General features: G+C 39.1%; 1 protein-coding gene across 1 annotated transcript; it reads left to right on the forward strand.

The window, feature by feature from the left end:
- Positions 1-959: 959 nt before the first annotated feature.
- LOC107569281 (glucagon receptor-like) lies at positions 960-14,113 on the forward strand. Its single transcript, XM_016255329.1, has 9 exons — positions 960-1,031; positions 5,213-5,319; positions 5,791-5,938; positions 7,028-7,187; positions 7,581-7,645; positions 11,223-11,311; positions 11,406-11,550; positions 11,687-11,728; positions 13,707-14,113. Exons 1-9 carry the CDS (start codon positions 960-962, stop codon positions 14,055-14,057), a joined length of 1,179 nt encoding a protein of 392 aa, XP_016110815.1. The 3' UTR covers positions 14,058-14,113.
- The last annotated feature ends 47 nt before the right edge of the window (positions 14,114-14,160 follow it).

Genomic DNA, 14,160 nt, shown 5'->3' on the forward strand with positions numbered 1-14,160 from the left:
TTGAAATAAACTCTTGCTGAGATAAAATAAACACTAACTGACAAAATTAAATTATAAATTAAAAAATAAGTTAAAAAAGTAAACTGCCAAAGCAACTTGATGTATAATAAAATAACTAACAATGAAAATGAAAAAAATAAATGGAAAATGAAACAGAAACTATAAAGGCATATAAAAATACAATAACCAAAAAAATAACAAAAATTACAAAAACACATAATTACTAAAAGTTAAAATGCAAATGGACATTACAAGAATAAAAACTAATTCAAAATATTTTTTTACAAATATATCGTGTCTAAATTATGTTAAAATAACACTGCTTTAATGACATGATGTGAATTAAAACATATTTTTTACCTGCATATACTCTTATCTTTATATGAATATGCAACATGATCTCCAGTGTTATAATAGTATTATTTATATTAGTATTTACTAATATTTAGAATTAGCTTTTAGAAGTTATGTGTTATGTGCTTTTGTAACTTACAAATTTGATTTGCTTCAGTGTTATTTTAATATTTATATACTATTATAGTATGAATTCATATTTTAAATGAGCTTTTATTGTTATTTTTCATTTTAGTTTGAGAGATTTTCTTATGTGGCTTCATTTTTTTTAAATTAAAAAATATATTTTTTTATTTTACTGTTAGTTTTAGTACTTAAGCTTATTTTATTTCAGTCAGTTGCCAAAGCAACATTTCTAATTTTCTTAGTTTTTACATTTTTCATCAAATGTGTTTATTTTTAGTTCAGCTTTATTTCAGTTCCCAAAACAGGACATTTTTAATAGTTTTAGTTTGCAATAACAACAATGATCTCTTTAACATTCATAAACTCTAGTGTGTACGTGCACATTTATGTTGCAGTTTAAGAAATCAATAGAATGCTAATGCGCGAGTCTCGTGCTGTGTTTGTGTGTGTGAGCAGTTCATCAGGGGCTGGTTTACCGCATGTGCGGCGCTGACGGCAGATGGGCTCATGGGAAAAACACCAGTGAGTGTGAGCAGGACGACCCAGGACAGGTGACGCATGTTTAATGACTTGATGATGTTTTTGAGCGATGGGGCTAACACTTGGCTGACTCTCTCTCTCTCTCTCTCTCTCTCTCTCTCTCTCTCTCTCTCTCTCTCTCTCTCTCTCTCTCTCTCTCTCTCTCTCTCTCTCTCTCTCTCTCTCTCTCTCTCTCTCTCTCTCTCTCTCTCTCTCTCTCTCTCTCTCTCTCTCTCTCTCTCTCTCTCTCTCTCTCTCTCTCTCTCTCTCTCTCTCTCTCTCTCTCTCTCTCTCTCTCTCTCTCTCTCTCTCTCTCTCTCTCTCTCTCTCTCTCTCTCTCTCTCTCTCTCTCTCTCTCTCTCTCTCTCTCTCTCTCTCTCTCTCTCTCTCTCTCTCTCTCTCTCTCTCTCTCTCTCTCTCTCTCTCTCTCTCTCTCTCTCTCTCTCTCTCTCTCTCTCTCTCTCTCTCTCTCTCTCTCTCTCTCTCTCTCTCTCTCTCTCTCTCTCTCTCTCTCTCTCTCTCTCTCTCTCTCTCTCTCTCTCTCTCTCTCTCTCTCTCTCTCTCTCTCTCTCTCTCTCTCTCTCTCTCTCTCTCTCTCTCTCTCTCTCTCTCTCTCTCTCTCTCTCTCTCTCTCTCTCTCTCTCTCTCTCTCTCTCTCTCTCTCTCTCTCTCTCTCTCTCTCTCTCTCTCTCTCTCTCTCTCTCTCTCTCTCTCTCTCTCTCTCTCTCTCTCTCTCTCTCTCTCTCTCTCTCTCTCTCTCTCTCTCTCTCTCTCTCTCTCTCTCTCTCTCTCTCTCTCTCTCTCTCTCTCTCTCTCTCTCTCTCTCTCTCTCTCTCTCTCTCTCTCTCTCTCTCTCTCTCTCTCTCTCTCTCTCTCTCTCTCTCTCTCTCTCTCTCTCTCTCTCTCTCTCTCTCTCTCTCTCTCTCTCTCTCTCTCTCTCTCTCTCTCTCTCTCTCTCTCTCTCTCTCTCTCTCTCTCTCTCTCTCTCTCTCTCTCTCTCTCTCTCTCTCTCTCTCTCTCTCTCTCTCTCTCTCTCTCTCTCTCTCTCTCTCTCTCTCTCTCTCTCTCTCTCTCTCTCTCTCTCTCTCTCTCTCTCTCTCTCTCTCTCTCTCTCTCTCTCTCTCTCTCTCTCTCTCTCTCTCTCTCTCTCTCTCTCTCTCTCTCTCTCTCTCTCTCTCTCTCTCTCTCTCTCTCTCTCTCTCTCTCTCTCTCTCTCTCTCTCTCTCTCTCTCTCTCTCTCTCTCTCTCTCTCTCTCTCTCTCTCTCTCTCTCTCTCTCTCTCTCTCTCTCTCTCTCTCTCTCTCTCTCTCTCTCTCTCTCTCTCTCTCTCTCTCTCTCTCTCTCTCTCTCTCTCTCTCTCTCTCTCTCTCTCTCTCTCTCTCTCTCTCTCTCTCTCTCTCTCTCTCTCTCTCTCTCTCTCTCTCTCTCTCTCTCTCTCTCTCTCTCTCTCTCTCTCTCTCTCTCTCTCTCTCTCTCTCTCTCTCTCTCTCTCTCTCTCTCTCTCTCTCTCTCTCTCTCTCTCTCTCTCTCTCTCTCTCTCTCTCTCTCTCTCTCTCTCTCTCTCTCTCTCTCTCTCTCTCTCTCTCTCTCTCTCTCTCTCTCTCTCTCTCTCTCTCTCTCTCTCTCTCTCTCTCTCTCTCTCTCTCTCTCTCTCTCTCTCTCTCTCTCTCTCTCTCTCTCTCTCTCTCTCTCTCTCTCTCTCTCTCTCTCTCTCTCTCTCTCTCTCTCTCTCTCTCTCTCTCTCTCTCTCTCTCTCTCTCTCTCTCTCTCTCTCTCTCTCTCTCTCTCTCTCTCTCTCTCTCTCTCTCTCTCTCTCTCTCTCTCTCTCTCTCTCTCTCTCTCTCTCTCTCTCTCTCTCTCTCTCTCTCTCTCTCTCTCTCTCTCTCTCTCTCTCTCTCTCTCTCTCTCTCTCTCTCTCTCTCTCTCTCTCTCTCTCTCTCTCTCTCTCTCTCTCTCTCTCTCTCTCTCTCTCTCTCTCTCTCTCTCTCTCTCTCTCTCTCTCTCTCTCTCTCTCTCTCTCTCTCTCTCTCTCTCTCTCTCTCTCTCTCTCTCTCTCTCTCTCTCTCTCTCTCTCTCTCTCTCTCTCTCTCTCTCTCTCTCTCTCTCTCTCTCTCTCTCTCTCTCTCTCTCTCTCTCTCTCTCTCTCTCTCTCTCTCTCTCTCTCTCTCTCTCTCTCTCTCTCTCTCTCTCTCTCTCTCTCTCTCTCTCTCTCTCTCTCTCTCTCTCTCTCTCTCTCTCTCTCTCTCTCTCTCTCTCTCTCTCTCTCTCTCTCTCTCTCTCTCTCTCTCTCTCTCTCTCTCTCTCTCTCTCTCTCTCTCTCTCTCTCTCTCTCTCTCTCTCTCTCTCTCTCTCTCTCTCTCTCTCTCTCTCTCTCTCTCTCTCTCTCTCTCTCTCTCTCTCTCTCTCTCTCTCTCTCTCTCTCTCTCTCTCTCTCTCTCTCTCTCTCTCTCTCTCTCTCTCTCTCTCTCTCTCTCTCTCTCTCTCTCTCTCTCTCTCTCTCTCTCTCTCTCTCTCTCTCTCTCTCTCTCTCTCTCTCTCTCTCTCTCTCTCTCTCTCTCTCTCTCTCTCTCTCTCTCTCTCTCTCTCTCTCTCTCTCTCTCTCTCTCTCTCTCTCTCTCTCTCTCTCTCTCTCTCTCTCTCTCTCTCTCTCTCTCTCTCTCTCTCTCTCTCTCTCTCTCTCTCTCTCTCTCTCTCTCTCTCTCTCTCTCTCTCTCTCTCTCTCTCTCTCTCTCTCTCTCTCTCTCTCTCTCTCTCTCTCTCTCTCTCTCTCTCTCTCTCTCTCTCTCTCTCTCTCTCTCTCTCTCTCTCTCTCTCTCTCTCTCTCTCTCTCTCTCTCTCTCTCTCTCTCTCTCTCTCTCTCTCTCTCTCTCTCTCTCTCTCTCTCTCTCTCTCTCTCTCTCTCTCTCTCTCTCTCTCTCTCTCTCTCTCTCTCTCTCTCTCTCTCTCTCTCTCTCTCTCTCTCTCTCTCTCTCTCTCTCTCTCTCTCTCTCTCTCTCTCTCTCTCTCTCTCTCTCTCTCTCTCTCTCTCTCTCTCTCTCTCTCTCTCTCTCTCTCTCTCTCTCTCTCTCTCTCTCTCTCTCTCTCTCTCTCTCTCTCTCTCTCTCTCTCTCTCTCTCTCTCTCTCTCTCTCTCTCTCTCTCTCTCTCTCTCTCTCTCTCTCTCTCTCTCTCTCTCTCTCTCTCTCTCTCTCTCTCTCTCTCTCTCTCTCTCTCTCTCTCTCTCTCTCTCTCTCTCTCTCTCTCTCTCTCTCTCTCTCTCTCTCTCTCTCTCTCTCTCTCTCTCTCTCTCTCTCTCTCTCTCTCTCTCTCTCTCTCTCTCTCTCTCTCTCTCTCTCTCTCTCTCTCTCTCTCTCTCTCTCTCTCTCTCTCTCTCTCTCTCTCTCTCTCTCTCTCTCTCTCTCTCTCTCTCTCTCTCTCTCTCTCTCTCTCTCTCTCTCTCTCTCTCTCTCTCTCTCTCTCTCTCTCTCTCTCTCTCTCTCTCTCTCTCTCTCTCTCTCTCTCTCTCTCTCTCTCTCTCTCTCTCTCTCTCTCTCTCTCTCTCTCTCTCTCTCTCTCTCTCTCTCTCTCTCTCTCTCTCTCTCTCTCTCTCTCTCTCTCTCTCTCTCTCTCTCTCTCTCTCTCTCTCTCTCTCTCTCTCTCTCTCTCTCTCTCTCTCTCTCTCTCTCTCTCTCTCTCTCTCTCTCTCTCTCTCTCTCTCTCTCTCTCTCTCTCTCTCTCTCTCTCTCTCTCTCTCTCTCTCTCTCTCTCTCTCTCTCTCTCTCTCTCTCTCTCTCTCTCTCTCTCTCTCTCTCTCTCTCTCTCTCTCTCTCTCTCTCTCTCTCTCTCTCTCTCTCTCTCTCTCTCTCTCTCTCTCTCTCTCTCTCTCTCTCTCTCTCTCTCTCTCTCTCTCTCTCTCTCTCTCTCTCTCTCTCTCTCTCTCTCTCTCTCTCTCTCTCTCTCTCTCTCTCTCTCTCTCTCTCTCTCTCTCTCTCTCTCTCTCTCTCTCTCTCTCTCTCTCTCTCTCTCTCTCTCTCTCTCTCTCTCTCTCTCTCTCTCTCTCTCTCTCTCTCTCTCTCTCTCTCTCTCTCTCTCTCTCTCTCTCTCTCTCTCTCTCTCTCTCTCTCTCTCTCTCTCTCTCTCTCTCTCTCTCTCTCTCTCTCTCTCTCTCTCTCTCTCTCTCTCTCCCTCCCTCTCTCTCTCCCTCCCTATCTCTCTCTCTTTCTGTCTGTGTGCAGAAGCAGTATGGTCAGATCCTCAGTAAGTTCAGAGTCATGTACACCGTGGGATACTCGCTGTCTCTGGCAGCACTGACTCTCGCGCTGGCCATCCTGATCAGCTTCAGGTGAATGCAGCATCTACCAAACACACGGACCTCACTACACACTCTACTTCAGCACTCGGTACAAATTACATCAAGAAAGCTGTAGCTAGTAATCTAATCGATTACATTACACATTTTAGCTAATATAATCGGATTATGTTTTGATTACTTGTAGACTACTTTTAACCTGTCACATTGATTTGAATAGGATAATCTCGTACCATATTGATATAAAAATACAAAGAGAAAGAAACTGTATTCCATTATTTGTTATCAACAACATTGAAGTGCATTAAACATGACATTATGCCAGGGTTTCCTGAACCGGGGGTTTGTGAAGGAACGGAGTAATCATGTAGTCGAAAAAAGTAACTGTAGTCTGATTACAGGTATTCTAAAATTCATTATAATCTACTAAGTGTTTAATTTTTGATTACGTGTTCCAGATTGCATATGCTGATCACACATAAATCAGAGTTCACATTCCCACAGGAAGCTGCACTGCATGAGGAACAACATCCACATGAATCTGTTCGGCTCCTTCATCCTGCGCGCCGTCTCCATCCTCGTCAAAGACGCGCTGCTGGATCAGATGAGCAGCGCTCAGAGCTTCCAGGGGCAGCGCTGGGTCGGCACTCAGGTACTCATCACTGTTTACAGGCAGGTCGAGCTGAATCCACAGGAAAGTGCAGGTGTGTTCAAGGACGTCTGTTCACGCACTGTAAGCGTCTCGGATCAAGCTCTTTAAATCGCTTTCTCTCAAAGTCGTTCTTTAAACGACGTTGCTTCCTCGCAGTTGTTGGCTTGCGTTGTGTAAAGACGGCCAATCAGATTGGATCTTGCTATTTTGCAGTATGTTTCAGAGCGATGTACCAGCCAAAAGCTGCCAGTCAGTGACTCTTAAACGCATTCATGTTCAGAAGCTACACTATATGTTACAGTACACTTCCAGTCAAATGCTTATTATGAACTAATTTAAACAAGCAAAGCTGTATAGACTGACTGACTAAAAAAACATTGCTAAGCAGATAAATGGTATTTATAGTAAGATACATTTTATACATTTTGTAAAAAAAAAAAGAAAAGTACATTTTTATTTATTTTGAATAGTTTCATTGCAAAGTATGTGATATGTTAAAATATAATAATAATACTATTAATAATAATGTATACCATATATCACTAATTGTCCATAAGAGTGATTAAAAGGCAGCTGGAAAGAATAGAATAGAATAGAATAGAATAGAATAGAATAGAATTAACATTTAAAAATATGTAATTTTTGTGTTTCAGGCTGACATTTGAAGAATTTCACATATTTTTATGGTTATTTTATTTCTTCCAGTTGCTTTCTAATCACAGTTATTGAAAATTAGTTAAACTGATATGTATATATATATATATATATATTCCACATCCTGCCCAATGTTGTCCTCTAAACATATGCAATTGTGCAGGACTGTGAAAATAAATATAGTGAATTTATATATGCAGGCTATGTTATGGATGATCAAATTCACTGTTGATTCTTTCGATTATTATTGTTGTATATATTAATATATTAGATTATATTAATGTATATACATTAATTATCATATATTGATAATGAATAAATAAATATGATATAACACTTTTTCACTAATAGTATCACGCCCCTGTACGTCAGGGCGGTCTGTGATTGGTCGGTGGGCGTGTCATCAGAGGCTGAATTTGCATATGTGTTCCTCAGACGGTGAGCGGCTGCCGTGTCGCCATGGTGATGATGCAGTACAGCATCATGGCCAACAACTACTGGCTGCTGGTGGAGGGTCTGTATCTGCACAGCCTGCTGGTCATCACCGTCTTCTCCGAGAGGAACTACTTCTACATTTACCTCTGCATCGGCTGGGGTGCGTCACACACAATCATTCATAATCACGTCCTTTCAGAAGAGTGAAAAAACTTTTCTTATGAAAAATAAAAAACTGTGTTTGTGAGGCCAGCAGGGGGTGCTCACCCTGAGGTCTGTGTGGGTCCTAACGCCCCAGTATAATGACGGGGACACGTAATGAAATATTATTATAACTGAAGTCTGAGCCGCTCAGAATTAGCACAAAGAGAGGCCATAAAACAACAGTCATTCACCTTCATCGCGAGTGGTTTGACGTATTTCTGACATTAGATTCAGAAGAGCAAATGCGACTGAATTTGGAGAAATTTTCCGTGCTTTATTCATATCAGAAGTCAGAAGGAAGGAGCGTTTGACGAAGCGTTTGATTGACGCTGTCTCTCTTGTGTTGCAGGTGCGCCGCTCATATTTGTGCTGCCGTGGATGACAGTCAAGTACCTGTATGAAAATGAAGAGTATGTTTCCTTTACTTGAACTTTGACTAACAATGGCTCCAGAAAGTGTTTGAACATCTGCGTCACACTGCAGTAGATATCAAACAGACTTCAACATTTGTGCTCGTTTTGTCTTTGAATCAGCTGGTGTGTTGTTGATTGTAGTGTTTTAATAGATTTTAAACTGAACTAGTGATTACTTGCTTTTTTTTTAGTTTCTTGAAAATAAATGCCACTTGGGTTTGTATTTAGTATCTAATGCAGTGACATGCATAGTTTTATTTTGTGATTGAAACGTCCAAATACATTTTGGGGCTACTGTGTGTAAGCACACATAGTGTCTTGATTTATATTGATGTTTTTAGTAGATCACTTATGCTTTAGTATACATTCCAGCAGGATTATCATAGTTAACTAAAAAAATAAAAAAAAACATTTGTGTTACTTAAAATAAATGTTGAAAATACAAATATTAAAAAAAACCTAAACATATTTTATTCTAACTAGTTGCTATTTAATTTATTAATTTAGATTAATTTGATGTACTGTACTGAAACAACATTACTAAAACTAAAAAACAAAATGAAAAATAAAAACCAATTTAAAATATTAATGAATCTCAACGATGATACTAAAACAACAATGCTTGTAGAACAAATGTACACATTATATATAGAAAATATAAATCAGTGTTAATATTATTGTTATATTTTGTTTTAATAATAATTTATAATGTAATATTCTAGGGCTGCAACTAATGATTATTTTGATCTGCTTTTTATTTATTTGATAAATAAATTAATCAGATGAAAAATGTTTGTAATTTTTGTATATGTATATATATATATATATATATTTTTGCGTATAATAATAATAATTGTATATATATAAATTTAAATATAAAAAAATTCCGCATCCTGCCAAGTTTTGTCCTCCAAACAAGGTACAATTCGAGGCCTATCAAAGCAAATATCGTGTATTTAACCCTAAAGCGCATCTGAAACCCTGCAGTAAATCCTGATGTGCTGATTGTTTTAATAATAATTTATAATGTAATATTCTAGGGCTGCAACTAATGATTATTTCGATCTGCTTTTTATTTATTTGATAAATAAATTAATCAGATGAAAAATGTTTGTAATTTTTGTATATGTATATATATATATATATTTTTTTTTTTGCGTATAATAATAATAATTGTATATATATAAATTTAAATATAAAAAAATTCCGCATCCTGCCAAGTTTTGTCCTCCAAACAAGGTACAATTCGAGGCCTATCAAAGCAAATATCGTGTATTTAACCCTAAAGCGCATCTGAAACCCTGCAGTAAATCCTGATGTGCTGATGGATATGGAACGAGTTTGTGTGGGATCGGCACAGATATAGGAGGATAACAGTGTTAGACGGTCAGACTATTAGCTCTAAAAATAAACACTTCTGCTTTTACGTCATCCAAAGAATTGCCCCATTACATTTTTTAAAGTGCATTTAAAATAAAATAAAGCAACAAATGCTTTATTAAAGTGCTGGATAAAATTACAAGTAATACTAAACTGAACAGAACATAACCGAATAATAAAACGGTATATTAGTGCTGCTTTTTCTGTCTTATTTTTTAAAGAAAAAAGTAGTGATGAGACAAAATTATTTTCATTTATTTGTTTTGTTTTTGGTGTTGTTGATCAACAAAATGCCACGAATGCTGTTGATCGAATATTGAATATAAGTTCTGTCGTACACAGAGATTTTCAAATGACTTCATTAATCCAGTTTAGATGTGTCTGACTTCTAAAAAAAAAAAGCCATTTATAAAAGTCTTTGTTGAACTTAAATGAGTGGTGTTGTGGGATTATTGAACGGTACAAAGCTCAAATGCTTCCAGTCCTGCACGTCTACAGAGGATTCAGAACCATTTTTATGTTTAGACATTTATAACGAACAAAAAATGTACAAATACCTCTGAAAACTAATGAGATCACCGTTTGAACAGATGCTCACAGGTGTGTGTGAGAGTGATTTATTAGAAATAGTTATTAAGCCGCTGAGAAAAATCCTCTATTCAAATAACAATGAAGAAATCGTTGCCATGGTAACTCTTAATTAAAGACACATGCTTCTTTTACTTATAAGAGCAATCAGTGCTCAGTTTTGGAAAGCACAGGAACACACTCACTCACTCACACTCACTCACACACACACACACACACACTCACACACTCACACACACACACACACACACCTTGAGCAAGGCACCGAACCCCCAACTGCTCCCCGGGCGCCGCAGCATAAATGGCTGCCCACTGCTCCGGGTGTGTGTTCACGGTGTGTGTGTGTGCACTGCTGTGTGTGTGCACTTTGGATGGGTAAATGCAGAGCACTAATTCTGAGTATGGGTCACCATACTTGGCCACATGTCACGTCACTTTGCTGTGAACGGGCCGTTACAGCTGATGTCATTCAGTCCGTTTGAAACAAAAAAACAAAACGCAGCCTCGCATGACAACGAAACCGTTCGTCAAGCATCTGCGCAGAAGATCCACTGTGTGTGTGTGTGTGTGTGTGTGTTGCATATGGAGTATTGAGATTCAAGCTGCCTCTAGTATGATTCTGCATTTGCACGCTGATATTATCGGAGGACGTGTTCATCCAGTGAGAGCCTCGGGCACAGGAACACATTATGACCTCCGCGTGACCTCCAGCGCACTCATCAACGCATAGTAACAATACAAAGTAATAAAGACAAACACAACAGAAATGTTGGTTCTACACAACATAACTGATTTATTTCACGAGTCCCATTTGTACTGCGCTTGCACCGTGTTCTGATTTAAAAACTGCGGCAGAAACAGGCTTTGAACAGCTTTTTGTATGCGATATGTGACTCTACGGGATTTCTGTTCTCAGAAAAGTAGCCTATTTGGAAAACAATATTGATTTGCTCATGTATGACGCAGAATTAAATGAACCTTCAGTCATTATTTGTGTTGTTTTAGAATATTTGAGCCTTAATTAGAGGATAATACTCTTTACAGTTTACTTTATGCTCTCCCCTATTTACATATTTACATGCATGCACATTTTAAAAAGTTGATAAAATATCTATATAACAAATAATCTGACAACTGTTCAAAACTGAAATTGCCAGATCTCGATCGCATTTTATTAATTAATGAATGTTTATGAATACATTTATTTGTTATTTATTATTTATTAATTTGCAATTTAATGGCAAAGATGTTTATACATGAATTCAAATAATTGTAAAGTATGTTCAATTCACTCATCATCTAAACTCAGTAAGAATCAAATATAAGAGAGATTAATCAGTTATAACAGTGGTTTGTTTTGTGTTTGTCACACTAACTCTGCTCAGGCTTCAGAAGTTACACAGAACAGAATGAAAGCATTATAAAGTCAAAACTTTATAAGTATAAGAGAGATCTCATTGATGTGTGTGTTAGTTCATGCGTTACGCTTTGACATGTTATCATGTACGGTAGTGAAACTGAGATATCGTGGTTTTTGAATGACACAAATCACGTCAGTCTCTGTGATTTTAACCTCTCTTCCTTCCTCTCTTTCTTTTCTTCTGGAATAGATTAATTTCATCATATTCATTCGTATAATAAAGATTCTGATGTCCAAGCTGAAGGCGCATCAGATGAGATACACAGACTACAAGTTCAGGTAAAAGACCGCCGTGTTTTTTATTGTTATTTTTTCATGCAAGCAGAGCTCATGCTCTCATTAAATGTGTGTTTTTCTCTCTCGCTCTGCTCAGGCTGGCCAAGTCCACGCTCACGCTGATTCCTCTGCTGGGGATTCACGCCATCCTCTTCACCTTCGTCATCGATGAGTCCGTGCCGAAGGAGTCTCTTCTCAGGCTGATCCGCCTCTTCTACGACCTCCTGTTCAGCTCCTTCCAGGTCAGAGGGCAAAGGTCGTCCACCCACCGTCACCATCAGATCATTTCAATCAGAGTGTTTACAGAGATGGATGGTATCTGCTGTGAGATGAGAGCAGATGGTTGAGGTTCATGTGTGTTGTTGTCTGTAATTTTAGGGTCTGCTCGTGGCCATCCTGTACTGCTTCGTCAACAAAGAGGTGGGAGATATTCCTGTTTATTAGATTTTTTTATAATAAAAAAGAATCTCTTAAAATCACAGCTACACATGATCAAAGCAGCAGCTCTCAACCGGATTTGCTTAATTGTACATTGGACTAATTAAAACCAGCGTTAACCAGTAGTATCATTGAGATAGTATTATAGTTTTTATTAATATATATATATATATATATATATATATATATATAATAGATTTTTATTATAATTTTTATATTTTCCATTTACATTTTTATTTTAGGTAAAGTTTTAGTGATTTTGTGTTTTGTCATTTTTAATATATTTTTAATATATATTTCTATAGTTGTTATACATTTTATTTCAGTTTCAGTTATTTTAGCACAAGTTAACCTAAATTAAAATAATTAATTAAAAAAAAAATTTGTTTCAATTAACACAGTTTTTATGGTTTTAGTTTCAGCTTTAGTTAACTAATATAATCCAGATAATTGCACCAAGCTACATCTTAATTGCTGTTTTATTTCGATTAATTCTGCAGCCCTATTTATCTATTGTAATTTTGAACTACATTCAATTTTGTTGATTATTAGCGAATGCCAAGGGGGAAACTCTCTCTCTCTCTCCCTCTCTCTCTCTCTCTCTTCTAGATAGCTTTTTTTATTAAGCAAGAATGTGCTTATGCATTGCATAGTTCATTGATTGAATGCAATAAAATTGTGAAATGATGTAAAAATAATTATTGCATTATGATTAACAAAAATGAACAAGCAGCAAAAATCTTTTTTTGAATGTAGATGAGCTCAAAGCTAACAGACCAGCACTAAATGCCATAAACCTCTTGATTTCACAGGGTCTTTAAAGTGATTTACGAGTGATTATCGAGGCTTCATGATGGTGTTAGACTGATAATCTGGGCTCAGTCTCTGCTATAGCTAAAGAAAGAGCAAAACAACAAATCATTGTTTACCGCCAGAATCCACTCAGTGACCATGGCAACCTCATTCCTGCCAAACAGCTGACCTAATGTAGAGGTCAAATGGTTCTACATTACATCAGCGCGGAATTTTCAATCTTCTCCACGACTGACGGATTCCAACACGCCGAAACGGAACAAGGAACTCGTTTTGATACCTGTTCTGGAGATTTGTTTTCCACGGTAATGAAAAAAAAGAAGCTCAGATAATGGAATAGCTTTATATATATTGATTTTATAATGTTGTATATATATATAATAGATTTTTATTATAATTTTTATATTTTCCATTTGCATTTTTTGTTTTAGTAATTTTGTTGTTTTTTTTATTAATTTTATTTCAGTTATATTTCAGTTATACTTGGAAACTGCCTTAGCAATTAGCTGAAATAATGTTTTATTATTTATTTCATTAATTTCAGTTAACTGGTAACAATTATTTAAATGTTAACATTTAAGTAACACAAAAAAATATGGCTTTACTTTTAGTTTACTATTATATATATATATAAAAAAAACTTGCAATAGGTAGAATATGAAAGTTGACCATTTTAGAAAATATATAAGCATTAAAAGTGATGTACATGAACAACACAAGGTTAAACACAGTGACAGATTAAATCTGCTCCAAAATGCTGTTTAAATGAGAGCAATATTTGACATCGACAGCAAAAGATTTCAGAGAAGTGATTTCACCTGCATTTTAAACATTGAGAAGCCTGTTTATTTTGCTATGCTAACTAAACCGTTCGCATACTGGTAGAACATAGCTGTAAATAGCTTTTTGGGTCACGGCCAACTAGTTGGGAACCACTATTCACACCAAGTTTTCTGTTAATTTTAGTAGTGAAAAAAAAGCATCCTTATGGAACCCTTCATGTTAAGCATGAACATTCACTCTTTTTTTTCATATGTATTGCATTTGATGCAATTTTTCACCGTATGTGTTTTTTTTCTTCAGTCATATCGCTCTTTTTTGTGAACAGTCCTCTGACTGAATAGACTGTGTTTCTCCGGCTCTCCAGGTCCAAAGTGAGATGCTGAAGAAGTGGAAGAGGTGGAAACTAGGCAAGGACATTGGGGAAGAGTACCGTCACACCCACAGCCAGACGCCCCACGCCAAAAGCTGCAGCATGGCCCCAGCAATGACCCACGAATGCCCCGAATCCCCAGAACTGGCGGCCTCGGCGTCCCAGCGTCTAGTGACGGGCCTTCAGAATGGAGTGAGCCAGAACCGGAGCCGTGTGAGGCTGCAGTTGACCTCCGAGCCACAGGAGGGTGCCAGTAACTGCAGCTCTCTGACGGAAGACATTTGTCTGGAAAAGCGTCCCCTCAACAGTGAGTGCTCAGCGGTGGTGACAGAAACCAACCTTTAACACTAATGGATCAATGGAGATGATGTTTCATTCCAGATATGGTCTTCATGTTAGCAAACAGGCTTCTATCGTGAGAAAGCGTGGATATGTGGATCTAGTAACC

Source organism: Sinocyclocheilus grahami, unplaced genomic scaffold (genome assembly GCF_001515645.1).
Source record: "Sinocyclocheilus grahami isolate Dianchi unplaced genomic scaffold, SAMN03320097.WGS_v1.1 scaffold1329.1, whole genome shotgun sequence".
Lineage (NCBI taxonomy): Eukaryota > Metazoa > Chordata > Actinopteri > Cypriniformes > Cyprinidae > Sinocyclocheilus > Sinocyclocheilus grahami.

Bases quoted from the DNA above. Each gene is read 5' to 3' on its own strand.
- LOC107569281 (XM_016255329.1), top strand. From the start codon at position 960: ATGTGCGGCGCTGACGGCAGATGGGCTCATGGGAAAAACACCAGTGAG. The intron at 1,032-5,212 runs GTGACGCATGTT...GTCTGTGTGCAG, and splicing joins AGCAGGACGACCCAGGACAG to AAGCAGTATGGTCAGATCCT. The intron at 5,320-5,790 runs GTGAATGCAGCA...ACATTCCCACAG, and splicing joins GCCATCCTGATCAGCTTCAG to GAAGCTGCACTGCATGAGGA.